The 16,782-nt window shown below is 39.4% G+C and overlaps 1 protein-coding gene across 1 annotated transcript; it reads right to left on the bottom strand.

Annotated features, from left to right (window-relative positions):
* Nucleotides 1–3,510: 3,510 nt before the first annotated feature.
* Nucleotides 3,511–16,055, bottom strand: LOC139709365 (twinkle mtDNA helicase-like). The gene is made up of 12 exons (XM_071621323.1): nt 15,773–16,055; nt 13,913–14,154; nt 12,398–12,585; nt 11,016–11,172; nt 10,001–10,122; nt 9,393–9,564; nt 8,709–8,843; nt 7,767–7,840; nt 7,045–7,159; nt 6,112–6,303; nt 4,773–4,901; nt 3,511–3,747 (listed from the first exon to the last, which is right to left on the bottom strand). Exons 1-12 carry the CDS (start codon nt 16,053–16,055, stop codon nt 3,511–3,513), a joined length of 2,046 nt encoding a protein of 681 aa, XP_071477424.1.
* Nucleotides 16,056–16,782: the final 727 nt, after the last annotated feature.

Here is a 16,782-nt window from a genome sequence, read left to right as displayed (position 1 = left end):
GTTTGCCCTCCCCAGCTAAACTTTGTATTTCTATATTAACGGATCACATTTCTTTTGTTTTTCTGTTAATTCTTTGTCATATTTAGCCGTGATCATGTTCGTTATAAGCAAATGTTGCATTGTAGACTTTAGATAACAAATTTAGGGCCTGAATCTTTACTTCCTGATAACAGAATTTTGATAAATATATTCGTTCTCAAGGATGGACTATGTCACTGAGATTACACGCACGTTTGTATACGTTCATTTACGAGAGATGGAAAAAATTGTTTTCTTTGATTCCTCAATATAAGAAGATAAACAAGCTTTTATAATTGAGAATTGGTAATATCTATTCAGGATTTTGCAGAGGAGTTTGTTCTCGACATGAAATTGCTGTTTGTTGTGAGTAGAATTCGTTTCCAACTCAAGAGAGCTGCATTGTTCAATATCTTGTTCATTCCGAACGTCCGTGAGCTATATGCGAACCTCCGTGATGAAAACTATGCTGTGTTTGTTGGGTTATAGAGACTGCCTAGATCAGATACATCTTAAAAAGGTATGTTATTATTTGGGGGTGAGGATTAAAGTATGGGATAGTGAAATAAGAGGTCAAAATATTGAGTTTCTGTAAAATGCGCGTAAAGTGGAGAAAGTGTGTAGCGGAAGAGCAATATTTCAACAGAAATGACGAATTTGGTTAAATCATCAGTTGTCTACCATTATGTTCTGCCAACACGTACACATGTCCCTTAAGATATTTCGTTACGATTTTGAACTGAATCAGATCTTTGCAAACTATGTTAAATGGTATTCAAATATATGTGCAGTACTATTCCTTACGGACGTTCGCTGCTCTGGACATGGTAAACTTTCGCGGTGAATAAAAACTTGTTCCTCTGGGAAAATCCTAGTATAATTGGGTTCATATTAAAGCTTGGGTTATACTCTTTCAGATAAGATAAATGATTTGAGAATTTCCCACTTTTTAAATTTTGCCTTGTTTTGGCTCAATTGTACATCGTTCAAAATTCTGACCCATATACGTCTGGTAATACTGAATGAAAAAAACAAAACACACACACACACACATACAAAGGGACAGTGTCGGTGGGACCCTTGTTAAAACTGAAATCACACATAAACAATTATACAGAAACCTAATATGACATATCAATTGTTCTGTCTTGTTATGAAAATATGTTGAACCCATCAAGTCTCAAAAACCCACATTTCTTTGGTTTGTTGGCGCATCATTTTATTATGAGTTTTATAATTCATTGCTATTATTTCATAGGGTTGAGTAAAAAAAAAAAAAAAAAAAAAGAGCTCTTTGTTGCTCATAAGTAATAGTAAGTTTTAGTGGAAGAATTTTCAAAGCACCTTGGTTGCTGAATTAAAAAAAAAAATACTCTTAAAATTGGCAACACTTTTTTGAATTCCACGTTTTGTTTCTCCTCCATATTTGAAAACATTTGCACATTTTTTTTCTGATTTGTGTTTCTTGCCTATATGATGAATTTAACCAGTTCCACCTAATCTTTGTCCTACATATAAGAAAATCAGAGGATTTCATAGTTGCCAGTGTACCTAGATGAACATTATTTATTATTCATTATTCCCCTACAACTTAATGGTTCAAATTAATACCTAAAAATTAAAACCTAATAATACCTGACATAGATCATGCATCTTCACACTTCTACATATCTCTTTGTAAAAAGTAATCCTTACATCAAATGCTGGCTTTTCCATAATAACAAAATTTTCGAGTAAGGTACAGCTACACCACACCTGAAACATTCTGATGTCTATTTTACAAAGAATTCACACCATACAAACATAATAATCACAAGTACATCTCTGAAACACAACCCAGCATAACATATTCCATCACATAAAGCACTACTACTACAGTACCTTCCAACAACTGTAACTACCATTAAGAAATTCAAATGGCAAATGGTTGCTATAGTTGCATCTAGTGTAATGCTATGACGGTACTGTCATCCCCATTGTCCTATGTACACGGTAATCTATCCCTGAAATGTACACTACCTGTGGGACTGGATGTTACATGTTATCCCAATAGGTAGCGTAATGATGTCTGTTGCACTACTAGCAATACAGATAGTAGTTAACAGTATCCCTTTTAGTAATGATGTCGGGCATAAATAATATCCATCAAACATTTGTACAAAATGGCACACAGAGCATGGTAGCCTCTCTTGTACGTATCTTTATGTATGCATGTGTGTGGGGGGTACATGGTCATATGTACAGACTGCAAACAAGTCCACTGTATGACATGTTAAGAACTGTCAATATACATACCCTCAACACACATCACTTTTTCCAATACATTAGATAAACTTAAACTGACTGAAGGCAAGAGAGCGCTTTGTTGCAGAAAAGGAAGAGCAAATATTTCAAGATGAATAATCACCTTAAAAAGAGTGCAAGAAGATAGCAAGATGACTTAGAGTTGAAGGAAAAAAAAAATGCAAGGAAGTTTGATTCTACTTCTGAAAAGAAAAGGAGACTCTGAAGGCAGAAACTGAGCACCAAACTACTGGTAGGTGTTCAGTACATAAAGAGTTGGGAGAAACACAAAGGAAGCTGCCACCCAACAGAGAAGAACAGAAAAACCCTGAGATAACACAACAGCGCCCTCTGTAGGTACAGTGTGCACAATCTTAGATTTCTACAACCACAAAAAGGAAAAGAGAGAGAGAAGGAGAGAGAAAGAGTGAGAGGAGAGCTTGGAATCAATGATTATGATTGAAATGCAAGCATATGTCTTAATAATAATAACAATAAGGTCTTATTTACCCATGGTAACCTCTTCAGTGTTGCCACTGCTCTACCAGAGGGTCCTGCTATTACATGTATTATTACCCCAGCGTTGCCAGGTACCCATTTATACACCTGGGTCGAGAGGGACATGGTGGGTAAAACATCTTGTCAAAGGACATAAGCGCTGGGCGGGATTCAAACTCGGGTCCTCCGATCGGGAGTCGGGAGTCTTATCCACTATGCCACAACGCCCCTTGTTGAATAGCTGCTCCACAGAGCTGAATAATCTTCATGATTCCAATTATTCAAGACTTAAATACAAGAGAACAAAAAAAAAAAAAAAGATTTAGAAAGGAATATGGCATGAGGAGAGCACACGTGCCAAGTAAAAATGACTGGTTTACTAGCATTCTTGCTAACTGCAAGTATACGTATACAATACAGGATGAGCCTGAGAACCAGAAAGCTTGCTCTGGACTCAACTAGGACTTGCCTAGCACAGCAGCAAATAATGCACAGAAATTAGATTAGATATCAACCTGAACTCTGCAGGAACAAGCGAATTGAATTATTCATTGCTATGTCTGGGCTAAGCAGAAAATCTCCATCTTCAATGTACTTGTGTGCTTTGAAGGTCACCTTACCCAACTTGACGGTAAACTTGCTTGCAGTAAGAGTCACCTCATTTGTTGGCAGAGCCACACAGTATCCATCTCGAGGCCATGAACGCGCGACTCATTCTCCGATTCCGATCTCATCCTCTGTCTTGCTCTTCAACATCATTCCCTCGAAGAGTGCGTACGCGTCTCCCTCGGTCTTGGTGCCGGGCGCTCCCTCCGCATCACCTCGATCGGTCTTTGATGACCGCTTGACTTTCTGCTTGGTCTTGACTGGCGACGACATGGTCAAGGTGTCCTTGTTGAAGGTCAGGGGTACAATGCCGAGATCACCATCAAAACGATTCTTGACCACCTATTTGAGGAAAGAATCAATGTATTGTATATCGTCATTATCACCATTTACATATATGTAACTACTGTACCATAATTAATCTGTTCTGCTATTCATAAGCAAACTAGTATTTCTGCAGCTGTGTATTCTGTATCTCATCAACTATTTCTATTAAAACTAACTTTTGATTGTTACCTTGTTTTTCTGCTGTTATCAGTTTGTTTTAACTCCCTGTATGAAGCAATGTTTGAATGAAAATGAAATGTTTCATCACACAATCAATATTTATCTCTGCTTTTGATGTTCACATCTGTTTGTTTGCTGCTGTCTTTTTTAACCCTTTGAAGACGGATTGATTTTCCTATAACATGCATTTCCCACTTAAACCAGCCAGAGAATACTCATGACTAGTCTTCAACAGGTTAAGGAGATTCAACTCAGTCATTTGGTTATCATGGTTTATTTAAAAACAAACAAACAAACAAACAAACATGTGACATGCCACCTTCTGATCTTGTTCCATGTAACAAAAAGTCAGCTAGAACATGAAGTTGCATTTTATGATATTCAAGCAAAGTAGTAATCAACTCAGCTTGCTGCTTAAACACTTTATTTGAATTCATATAAAGTGTTGGGATTTGAACTGAAGATCTCATTGTTACAACTTTAATACAAGCTCCTGCCTAACTACCTACTGAGCCAACATTTTACTGTACATGTATTGCCTTATTAGAAGTGCAATATAACATTTAACTTCCTCACAGGAGCTACATCCCCCCCCCCCCCCCCCCCCGAGATTATATTTTCCCAAACCCCGCAGCACTAAGAAAAATATTGTACTGATGGGAAAATATAACTTCCAAGGGACTGTGAAGTATTATATTATAACAACAGACAAAGTTGACATAAAGTCACTGCTCACCATTATAACAATTTCTATCTTCGCTACATTAGTCACATGGATTACATTATGACCAATTACCAAACAGCTTTAATGGAAACCATATAATACGGTTTATTGCCTGCCCCCACTTCTTCTGGCCCACCTGTATGTACTTGCGCCCCTTGAGAGTGGTTAGACGCCTGTCCTGGAGAATCAAGACGTTATCAGCCTCCTGGCTGGCCTTGGCGCTGCCAAAGATGGATGCTGTCTGGAGCTCATCTGACTCTTTCTCCTGAAAACCAGACAAAATAATTAAACAATCATGCTAATAAAGGGCATTTAGATTTGTATATTGTGGAGCTACCATAATAACAGAATCTACTGCACATTACAAAATAGTAGTCATGGCATGCATAATTGAAACCTAAGGAGCATTTTCAGAAGATGAGTTTTTAGCCTGGTCTTAAACTCATTAACTGTAGCTGCTTGCCTTACCAACAGAGGGAGATTATTCCTTAATTTCAGGGCAGCATACACTGTTCATGAATGCACAGTCACCAAGGGTAGCTTTTGATTTCAGTGAAGGATATACAAACAGTGTTTGATCCTTACTATTTTTGAGATGGTAGAATGTTTGAAATGATGATTTCATATCAACAAGTTCCTGTATGTGCACCGGTGTTGTACAATGAATAGCTCTGTATACTATTAGCAATACTAATACAATTAATAAGAACAAATAATCCTCTGTTTCAAACAATTATAACCTCCTATCTACAGAACATACAGAAGGAAAACAAACCACCTCAAAATTCTATTCATATCTAGAGCCTCATAAATTAATTCGTTTTTAATTCAGTACTCGAAAGCTTTCTCTTTTGTATTCTCAAATCTTCCAGTAACATCGAACAAGACAAACAATTATTTTCCTTAAGTCATCACATTTGGCTCTTGATGGATTTGCTTGGTCAAAATGAATCCTGAGATTTTAGTCTACAAACTAAAGAGAACTAGAAAAGCACTCTGAGAGTGCAGACCTCCGCCAAGAAGCTACTCTCCACTGATGATCTTGCTCTTCCATGGAGATTAGTGATTTCCACCCATACGTATGCATCCTGAAAAATCGCCCAATTTCTCAATATAGAAGCCTTTGTTACATCATAAACCCTCAGCCGCACGGTGCGCTTCGCCCTAGCAGAAACTCAGAGCACGCACTTTAGTGCACATATGAAAACCTCAAAAATGTGCAGCTTGAACTCGAAGTTCATTGACCCGACCTGCCAAAATATCGAAAATCCTTCATAAAATCCATACAAATTTCCAGATCACTACCAAAATTTAATCATCTGTTCCTTGAGTCATTCTCAACATTTCCTGTAAGTTTCATCCAAAGCCATGCACAACTTTTTGAGTTATTTTGCACATGGCCAACAAACAAACAGTAATGAACAGGAAGAGATGGGTGCTGATAAGATATCCTTTCCCTTTAATTGGTAACACACCTTCCTTGGATGAATCACTACCGTCACATGACAATTGTTGTACGTGGCAAACTTTCGGAAGGCGGCGATGATGTTGTCGTAGATGGCAAAGCGGTCCATGCTCGTCTGGCGGTCAGAGAAGCCGACCATGAACTGCAGGTTGTCCAGGATGACGTGCTCGATGTCGTGGACGTAGACCGAGTGCGACATCGCCTTCAATGACAAAAACATGTGGCATGTAACTCTGCCTGATCTCTTTGCTAAGATATTTAGTAGTTGTTCTCATGAGCTTTAGTTTGATGTAGCATTCTGACCTACTAAACCCCTTCAGAGGACTACATGCTATGGTGAAATTAGGCTGAAGAGTGATGTGAGCAGTCGCAATTCATAACATAATCAAACTTTTATGAGAGAAATGCACCAGTCAGAATCCAAACGTCTATCTACTGGTAGTTGTATTAATAACATTCTAGAAGAATTGACTCTATTTTGTCAGCAAAGAAAGCAACTCATTTAACAGCCCACAACTGCTAGTCTGAAAATGAAATAATCCGTAACAGCAAAAACTAGTGTTGAATAGGGTTTGAAAGATGTGGAAACAATATCCTGTAGCAAATTGGATATTAATGGAGGCGAAATACAAGCTTTCATCCTGTAAATGTCAAAAGTCTTAAAGTTTTTAGGAATCGGATCTCAATAACCATTTGACAGAAAGGATACTTCTTATAGCGCAGCCCTCTTATAATGCAACACATGAATATTTTGGACACACTCAAATTATAGTGTGACAAGGTATCAACATGGTAATGGATCATCACTTTAAAACACACCACAGCCAATGTAACTATGTGCATATATTGAATGCCTCTCAGCAACATAGTATTCCATTACCTCCAACACTATTTATCTACTACCTGAGTACCGTAACATGCCATCGAGAAGATTCAAACTCACGTCGATGACAGTTTTCAGGTTTTGCTGTCCGTGGAACGTCATGAAATAGAGCGGAAGCAGCTCAAACTTGTCCGCCCAGCGGTCAAACTTGTCGATGTTCTTTTCCAGGCTGCACCTGGATGAAGCACAGGGACAGAAGCATAGGATTCTTTTTTATTTGTTTCTAAAGTTAGACTTTGATGATCATTCAACACAAGCTGACCTTGATTCCCATGAATTAGGACTATTTTGGGAATAATATTCGCTAAAATAGGTGTTTTCATCAATATCCCATACAACTGTATTTGACTATCAAATGATGTTCATGAAAATTGGAACCCTGACGTGAATTTACAGTGTAAGATATTACATCTATACCTGAAAACAGGACTGTCCCCTCTAAGTACGAACATTTGGCAGGTCGATGATTTAACTAACATGACAGCAATGGTCTCATCTCAAAATATATGGATTTAAAGGCATGGACTATTCACGGGCATACTGACAAATGACATAATTTTCAATGTGAGGGACTTTGCACCTAGGCCCAGTGGGGTTGGTGTATTGCTGAAGACGTTGTGAGATATGTTGCCCTTAAACATGCTTATCAACGTTATTTTTAAAAAAATAGATGTATGAATTTTGCCCATAATGAAACAATGAAATTTGGACAGCACATAAGGAGGCAATGCTGCATTACAAGTTGAGTGTTGACAAATTCAAAAGAGGAAATCTCTACTTACTGAGAAAATTGTGTCAGCATGATTTTCGCCAGACGTACATTTTGTATTTCAAAGCTGCCCCATAGAGTATTAACCTGTATGAGGGAGAAAAATGTGCAACATAAACAAATAAACCATCATTATCATCATCATCAATATCATCAACATCATCATCATCATCATCATCACAATCATCACCATCATTAACTTCTTCTTCATCATCGTATTCATAATCGTTACCATCATCACCATCATTATCATCATCACAATAAACATTGCCATCATCATAATCACCGTCACCACTATCATCATCATCTTCTTCATCATCATTTTTCCTCATGACTACGATTCCTTTACAAATATCCACATTAGTCAACACCATTCTGATAGTCAACATCATCAACAAAACTGGTAAGGGGACGCCCTTCTCTGGAAAGGCTAAATACTCAACTTGGTGAAAGCTCATGATTTCACTATTAAAGGGGCATAATCCCGGTAGTGTAGAGGGCACTGTTGATGAAACTGCCGATCACCGTTAGCATTGATACGAAGATTACCAAAGTTGAGCTGTCATCAAGAGTAAAGTGCGTAGGTGTTGCTAAGTAACATTGCCTTCGTTGTCTTCTCTGCGCATCGCGCAGTCTGTAGTAATGCCAGGGTGCGTGCATATGTGCTTGTTATTATGACATCACAAAAGAAGTTTGCTAAAGCTGTCATCCTCCTCAGCCGAATCATGAGCCGCACTGTGATCGGACCACTGACTACAGTGGATCGGACTTCTTCGGACTCGGGGAAGTGGACCAAAGCGTAAGCGCTAAAGAGGAGTCGATAGCGTAGGTCTCTATAGGAAACTTGCGCCTTACACCCGGGTACGCATTTGACTAAAACACCAGGACCATGTACCTTTAAAAGAACCTTAAGAAATAGTGTTTTGTCTTGAGATTTATAGGGTAACTCACTCACCCCCTGCATGCAAAGGTCCAGGGAGTATTCTGACATGAAGGTGGTCTTTCCCGACCCTGTAGGACCAGTGAAGACAGTCAGCTCGCCCCTCCGGTGACCCTTCATATGTTTGCTTAGCAGCGGGAAGCGCTTCCACTGAAAATGATTTAAAGACAAATCCCTAGTGATGCTTTCTAAAAACATCTGAAAGTCATAAGAGAAGCAAGTAATTTTACGAAAAAAGCAGCAATCACAGTTCAGAAAAAAAACAGCAAACATGCCTTACAAGAAATGACCAAAAAAAAATGAGAAAAATGAGAAAAAAGTAAAAATTTTGCAACAAATCTGAACCTCTTTTTTTGTTACTGTACTTCCTCGAATACATGCAAACAGTGTTATTTTCACATTATGAAGCTTTTGCAAATTGCAACTGACATTCAATGCATTGTGTACAATCGCAGGCATTTTGCTTTCGCAAATCTTGGCTCCTCGTAAAATTTGCACAAGTTTTATGTAAGCAAAAATTCCTGGATATGAAGTTCAGCATTTATACCATAAAAATAAAAAATTCCACTAGGCTCCTAATCTAATATCAATGAGTAGGTCCTGAGGGATCATATCTCCAAATCTGGTGCTATTATCCGCTCTGTAATGGTACTCTCAGAATTTAATGTTAAGTGACGTGACTATAGGGTAAATGCCCACCTTGACTCCAGCCACCTGCTCAGCGTGTGTCAGCTCCCCAAACACCTCATCCCTGAGGGTGCGGAAGGAGACGATGGACTTGTGACTCATGGGCGTGGCCTGGCGGAGGATATTCTTCAGGCTCCGCCCCTCGTTGAGGGCACGGAGAGGACTCGGCTGGGAGTCCAAGGGTCTGTACGAATGAAATAGGGGAGACAAATTTTGTGAATTCATGAGTTTGTAGTGCAGCACAGAAATTGTCTTTTTAGTTTAATTTTGCAGGGATGTACATGTATCTTTTTGTTTTATGTTCTTATAGTTATGGAGTACCAAAGTGTGATGGCAAAGTCATTCATTGCCATGGAAACTGGTTCACAACAACCTAACCTGGCCCGAATATCTGTGTACACTGGTGTAGCTACAAAGCATGTCACACTTGGTAATTATACTAAGATGTAAGATGTAGGACTGATATTACTGATTTGTGAAATCAATAGCTTTCTCATTGAAGGTAACACTCTTGAGGAAACCATTACCATTGTGTACATTTGATTTCCCAGTACTCTATACATTAAGGTCACCTTTGACATAGCATGGAAACGCACATGTATTGATAATGTCCACTCTACCTTACAAAGTAGCATCGCTTGGGATTGAGCTTTCTGGCAAAGCTCTTGGCTGCTTCCCACGATCTCATGTCATTCCCAAACCACAGCACAATCTTGTGAAACTGCTCGAGAAGCGGCAAAACCTGTTGTGGGACACAGAAAAACAAGAGATTGTGTAATATCTAGGCTGCACAACAGTACGAGCTCAAAAACATTAATTCCCTAATTCATTTACGGTACATCCAGTATTCAAGCTCCTTTCATAAACTTTTGGCTTTGGCACTGCTGCTAATAATGTAACTTATGATATGGCGGGGGGGGGGGGGGGGGGCGGGTGTGTTGTGGCATAGCGGAAAAGACTCCTGACTCCCAATTGGAGAATGCGAGTCCGATTCCTGCCCAGTGCTTACCTCCTTGGACAAGATGTTTTTACCCACAATGTCCCTCTCGACCCAGGTGTATAAATGGGTACCTGGCAACACTAGGATAATAATAATGATGGCAGGGCCCTCTAGTAGAGCAGTGGCAACACTGAAGAGGCTACCCTGGAGAAGGCATTATATACTGTACCACCTCATAGATCCAGGGTGGCTTCTTAGTATTGCTATTAGCTATGCTGGATGATTTACAATAGGGTAAAAGGGGACATTGTGTGTACAAATCTTGTCAGAGAATCTGAGCTTTAATCATCATTCTTAAGGAATCATGAGCTTCTGTTTTATAGTGGTTTTGATGGTGGTAATGATAATGATGATGATAACAACGGTAATGGTAATGGCAATGGTAATGATAATGGTAATGGTAATGGTAATGGTAATGGTAATGGTAATGGTATTGGTAATGGTAATTGTAATGGTAATGATAATGATGATGCTTATGACAATCAAAATAATAAAAGTGGTAATCATAACGATTATGAAAATGATGATGATGATGATGATGATGATGATGATGATGGATGATGATGCTGAAGATGTTGATGAAGATGATACTAGTAGTGATGATGGTGACCATGCAAATGATATCAGTAGTTTACCTCTTGGGGTAGGTAGGATATCCCTCTGGGCAGTGCTATTGCTGTCTGACCAGTCACCTCATTAACGGTCATGGCATCCAGCTCACTGGACGTTATGATGACCTCGGCAAAGTGCGGCTGGATGAGGTGGTAGCCGAAGAGACCGGGAGAAAAGTCTCTGTATCATGGGCAGAATGGAAGAAGAGATGAGTCTAGCATGAAATGATTTCAACATCATGCCTACTCTTCATACCCAACAGTTTTCAAGACCATGACAACTCACTTCAGAATGGAAGATATAAACCTCTTCATCATGTGGAAATTTTTCTCTAAGATTGTGCTCACCTAAACTTGGTGTAAGTTCTGATTCATCCAGGTAACATTCAATAAAGGTACAAAATTGAATCGATTCATCTGGACTTACTGTTAAGATTCAGACGAGTTGATGAAGCGTTCAGGATAGGACGTGAAACCATTCTCGGAATCGAAACAGTATGTCCAGATGAAATGATTTGATACTTAAACTTGCACAAAAATAAAAGCACATGAACATTTTCCTGAATATACAATTTGAATAGGTCAAGAAATACTTTTTCCTGCAAAATTTACACAAGTGAAGTTCACTAAAATGGCTTTGAGCCAAAAATCAATCACAGGAAAGTTTCCATGTTTCCAGTACTTTGATTTCAAAGTCACAACAATACACTAGACTATACCAATACCCCGAGCAAGTGTTCTTGTCCAGTCATAATTTCTTAGGATTGTCCTCTGACCAGACTGGTCCATACGATGGTTTCCATTATGATGGTTTCCATACATGGACATTTCTTTCTGGGGACCTTGTAAAGAGCTTTTCAATTCACCTCATCTTATCAAGTCTTTACATCCATGGAATTCAGTTTCCGTACAGCTGTTATTGCTACGTCAGGCAAGCCACACAGCAAGCTTTATGGTCTTCAGAAAGAACATTGGTATTAATGGTAAATATGAAATTAGAATACAATATACATCCAAAGCCAGGAACATTTAATGACTAGGCAGAACAATTCACCAACACATTATAAAAATGTGCATGTTCATTGATAGCTTTAGGTTGCAGGGTGGTTGCAACTGTTTAGCAAAATGAAAATAGGTCACAGGTTTACTACAGAAACACAGCATTCTTCCAACTCATTCACAGTCTTTGTTCGAAGTTTACTATTCCTGAATGATATGAAAAGGTATAGCTTTCATACAGTGATGGTCTCAAGGAAAATTGGGCATGAAACTTCATATTTTATAATGTGAATTTCAATTACTTGAAGTCATCATGATCATTTTGTACCATTACTTTTATAAGGCAATGAATCAACATAGCAACACAGTGATAAACCTTGTGAAATTGTCCTTGTGTAAACACCCACCTTGGCATGACTGTACCCTGTACACTCTTTACTTCCTGGTCTTCTGTCTCATCAGGGTCCAGTTTGCACGGTTCTACCAGACATGCACCCCTAAACTGATTCTCTGGACCATACTGAGGAAAGAGGAGGGTTTTGCGCTTGGCATCTGTCCTCACTCCAAATTTGTCAAATATCTCTGACGATATTGGCTGTAAAATGAATGATAAAAGCATTAAACAAAGACAATAGGCAAATAATCAAGAGACTAGAGAAGCACTCTGAAAGCGCAGACCTCTGCCAAGCATGCAGCTCATTTCCACCACTGATCTTGTTCTTCCATAGAGATATCAGTGATTTCCACCCATACGTACTTATAGCATTGTGTGCTGAAGTCGCCCAATTTCCCAATATAGAAGCCTTTGTTACGTCATAAACCCTCAGCTGCACGGCGCGCCTCGCTCTAGCAGAAACGAGAGCACGCATTTTAGTGAGCGCATGCAAACCTCAATACGCGCAGCCTGAACTCCCAAGTTCATTGACCCTACTTGCCAAAATGTCAAAAATCCTTCATAAATTCCCCCAAAATTCTCGGATCACTACCAAAATTTAATCATCTGTTACTTGTATGAAACCTTTCCTGCAAGTTTCATCCAAATCTGTTAACTACTTTTTGAGTTATTTTGCACACGGACAAACTAACTAACAAACGAACACACAAATCAACAGTAACTAAAACATAACCTCCTCCCTTGGTGGAGGTAATAAAGAAATATGAATAATAGATTCATATATCACACACAGTATCATGCAACATATTTTGCAAGCAAAGTATTTTAAGATTTGAGGCTTGCAAGACAATTTTGCCAGTAGCGGACGTGCAATCACGAATCAGCAATGAAATCAAGAAGCAGAATTAGGAATTTCACATTTCGGATACAATATACAGAGCATTTGTTAAATGCAAGCCATGAGTGAGTAGAAGTCAACTCCCAAAAATTCATATGAACACAGTGAAATATGCTGGGTGTACAGTCTATGCTCAGAAAGTAACAAATTTAACTGTCATATAAAAACAAAAGTTGAAAATAGATTTATGTGGAATCACCATGACCCAATGATAGCATATATAAAACTGACTCTTTCTGAACTTATGTCAATAGAGAGATACGTGGCACATAAAGAATTAATGTGCATAATGAGTTCATGATTGCTATCACTTCTCTGTAAACATGGGAATATCAAAGTAGATCAATTTTCAAGTCTATGTCAAAACGTAATGCGACTTCTACACACTTAAGTTGACTCTACTCAATGATGTGAACTTGAATGCAGTGGCACTGTATGTTAAAGTGCAAGCTTCAGAATTGGTATGGTGATGTACAAGTACATAGTGCTGACTGGTTCATCCCTGGATTCATTTATAGCAGTGAGCATGAGATTAATGTGCATTTTGGAATCAGCTATCTGGCAGCCGTTTGGTTGTGTGTGTTTTTATCTGCAAACTTTACAGAACACAAAAGTCAGCAGCTTGCATACCTCTGCAGAGAATTTGCTCTTGATGTTTCTCAGGGAATCGCTGCGAAGTTCGCCAAGCTTGACGCTCTTCTCCCATAACGTTCGTGCCTCGTCAACCTCCGACCTCCACTCCTGGTCGCAGGACTTCTCCTTGGGCAGGGCGAGGGCGCCCTTCTTCTTTGTCTGTCGTTTGGCGATGGCAAGGCTGTCGGCGAGGTAAGACCAGCTGCCACACACTTGGCTGCAATGACACTGACTGTGGCCTGAGAGACATGAAAGATAAAGGACAATTGAAAAGATAATATTCAGCTCAGCTGATAGCTGTTGGCACACTGCAACCTGGCGGCCTTGAGATGGCAAAACAACGTATCTACATCCAACATCATTTCCAGTAAATCAAGTTTGAAGTTTCGCAAACCTACAGCCCTTCTTCTGTTTTCCTTAAACACTTCATATCTTACCCTAGAAGGGCCAGTAGTATCAGTAATACAGTGAATGCAAATTGTTTTCACTAGACCTTTTATTTCTAAAATAATTTGCATTTAATCAAAACATACATTGTTTTGCCGTCTCAACATAACCACACTATTGCCATTGGTACGTCAAAACAATGTAAGTCCTACAATGTCAATATGCATGCACTTCCGCAGCCGCGCGCAGCATGCAGCCTATTACTGCATAAATATGTAGATGGCAAAACAATGTGTTGCATATAAGATACGTTGTTTTGCCATGTCCATGCCCAACGTGTGTTGAGCAGGGGCAAGCGTATCGACGCTTACATTGTTTTGCCAACAAAACTTTAACAATTTCCACTGGGAGGGAGTGTCATATCTCAGTAACGGAACCGGTTCTGAATTCAAGATTTGGTCAAGAGTTACATTATACTAAAATAAGCTGAAATATGTGACTAAAGTCAATTTTCATGAGTTTTTGACTTACGTTGTTTTGCCATCTCACTGCTCCTGGCATTACTGACAATTCTTTGCAAACAAGGGACAAAATTCAATCTACAAGATGCTTAAACTACAAGTACTGATCTTAATGGCAATGTCATACCCTTCATACAGCTCGCACTTCCGGTACATCATGTCTATAATGCAAAACTTTCTGTATGTGTATACTGTCTCCATGATTAATAATTGTTGTTGCTACATTTAGACTTGCTCAGTTTTGTTAGGTGGAGGCTTGCATTTGCAAGATACGGCATGCAACTGGAAAAACTCACAGACACTCACAGATATTGAGTTAATCTCATGTAATGGGCTAATCTTCTTGTCATCCAAACAAATTCAAATCAAAGTCAGAAAAGGTCTTTACTACAGAGAAATATACATGTAGTAATGTCCATCAGTAAGTGGAACCAGAACTCATTTTCTTTTCTTTTTTTTTTACACTAAGAATAATGTGCTTGAGCGAGTTCTAATGAGTGACATTTTCATTCCAAAGCAAGTAAGCAAATGTCAGCAAGTTTCAGTTTGGCCATAATTTGTCCTTGCTGTGAACAGAACTGGGGCAAATTTAGAAGTTATCTTCTTACCTTCTTGTCCTAAAAACAGGCACCTTGGCGAGTTTAAATTGGTTGCTTTCTAATTTTCTTGTCATAAACAAGGTACCTCAGCAAATCTCAACAAGGCTCTTCGTTGCCTTTGACTCCTGATCAAATCTGCTGGCCAGGTTGGGGGAAGCTGCCTTCATGCTGTTTTCTTCAATTCAACAAATTGCCTCTCAAAAAACTTACATGAGTTGAAGAAGTTGCCTTCTTGCTCTAAGGAAGGCACTTAGGGGAATCTTAGCAAGTTGCCTGCTCACTACATGTTAAGCACCAATATACTTGTGTCTGCAAACATTTGCAAATATTACAGATCACTGGCGCCCTACCTGTGGTCATATTCACATACAGGAGCTTTTCTCTAGACTTTGCAGTTTTTTCCGATGTGGAAGGATGGTCACTGCAGAAGGGACATGCCGTCTTGAGGCACGTGTAGCCCGTTGAAACTGTGCAACCGTGGCTCTTGAGTGACTGCCTCATCTCTGTCAGCGATGGGGTGGCTGTAGCCTCGACTGTCTCATATTTCACCCACCTAGGTATGCTTGTCGCAGTGAGGAATGTCCTGGCGAGGGAGTGGTGTCCCCCACAGAGTTTTTGGAGACTGCTTGACATGTCTAGTATTTGATAAGGTGCCCTCAGCAGCCAATGATAAAACACAGGTCCAGCCTACATGCACTGCATTGTGACAGAGACCAAGAATACAGAAAGAGAGAGAGACAAGTTTCAAGGCATGACACAGCTCACAGGAGAAACAGTGTGCCTGTGATGATGAGGCCCATAAACCCACATTATGCAGTATAACTTGGAGTGGGAGTCATTCCTCCCTCAACAAAATATGGCAGGGGTGGCCCGGGCCGTGGCGTGGGGGCAGTGATCCCTGCTTTTTGCCAAACAATTTCTGGATTAGATGGTCACGGTGATAATAGTTGATACTAATGGTAATATCATATCATTGATAGGCCTACACTAGCATGGCTAGAACATCATATGGCATGCACCACTTGGGTCTTTACTGCTTTGTATAGACCCTAAGTTATCATATTTACTTGTGCTTGTTTGTGAGTTGTGGCGGATGTGTAGAATGGTCGATGATCTGGACGCTTGTCTATAGACCTAATATAATCTAGCGTAACTAGCGCACTCGCTTATAGAGAGGCTCTAACAATACATCTGTGTCTACGTCTAGGATCTAGACTACCTAGATCTCTAGGCTAGGGGCCTACTCTATAGATAGTCTGTAGACCATAGATTTAACAAAAGTTACACTAAATGTAAACAGAGCAGCGTGTCTTGTGGGACTACCAACACATATTAACACGTGTGGGACTACAGTAATGAC

This window comes from Diadema antillarum, unplaced genomic scaffold (assembly GCF_040938485.1).
Source record: "Diadema antillarum isolate AM-2024a unplaced genomic scaffold, OU_Dant_1.0 seq00001427_RagTag, whole genome shotgun sequence".
In the NCBI taxonomy this organism is placed as follows: domain Eukaryota; kingdom Metazoa; phylum Echinodermata; class Echinoidea; order Diadematoida; family Diadematidae; genus Diadema; species Diadema antillarum.
This window is presented reverse-complemented; position numbering and strand designations above follow the sequence as displayed.

Excerpts from the sequence above, each read along its gene's own strand:
- LOC139709365 (XM_071621323.1), bottom strand. The coding sequence starts at position 16,055 with ATGTCAAGCAGTCTCCAAAAACTCTGTGGGGGACACCACTCCCTCGCC. Across the intron at positions 10,123-11,015 it reads TATCCTACCTACCCCAAGAG|GTTTTGCCGCTTCTCGAGCA; the intron begins GTAAACTACTGA and ends GTCCCACAACAG. Across the intron at positions 7,841-8,708 it reads TGGACCTTTGCATGCAGGGG|GTTAATACTCTATGGGGCAG; the intron begins GTGAGTGAGTTA and ends TCCCTCATACAG.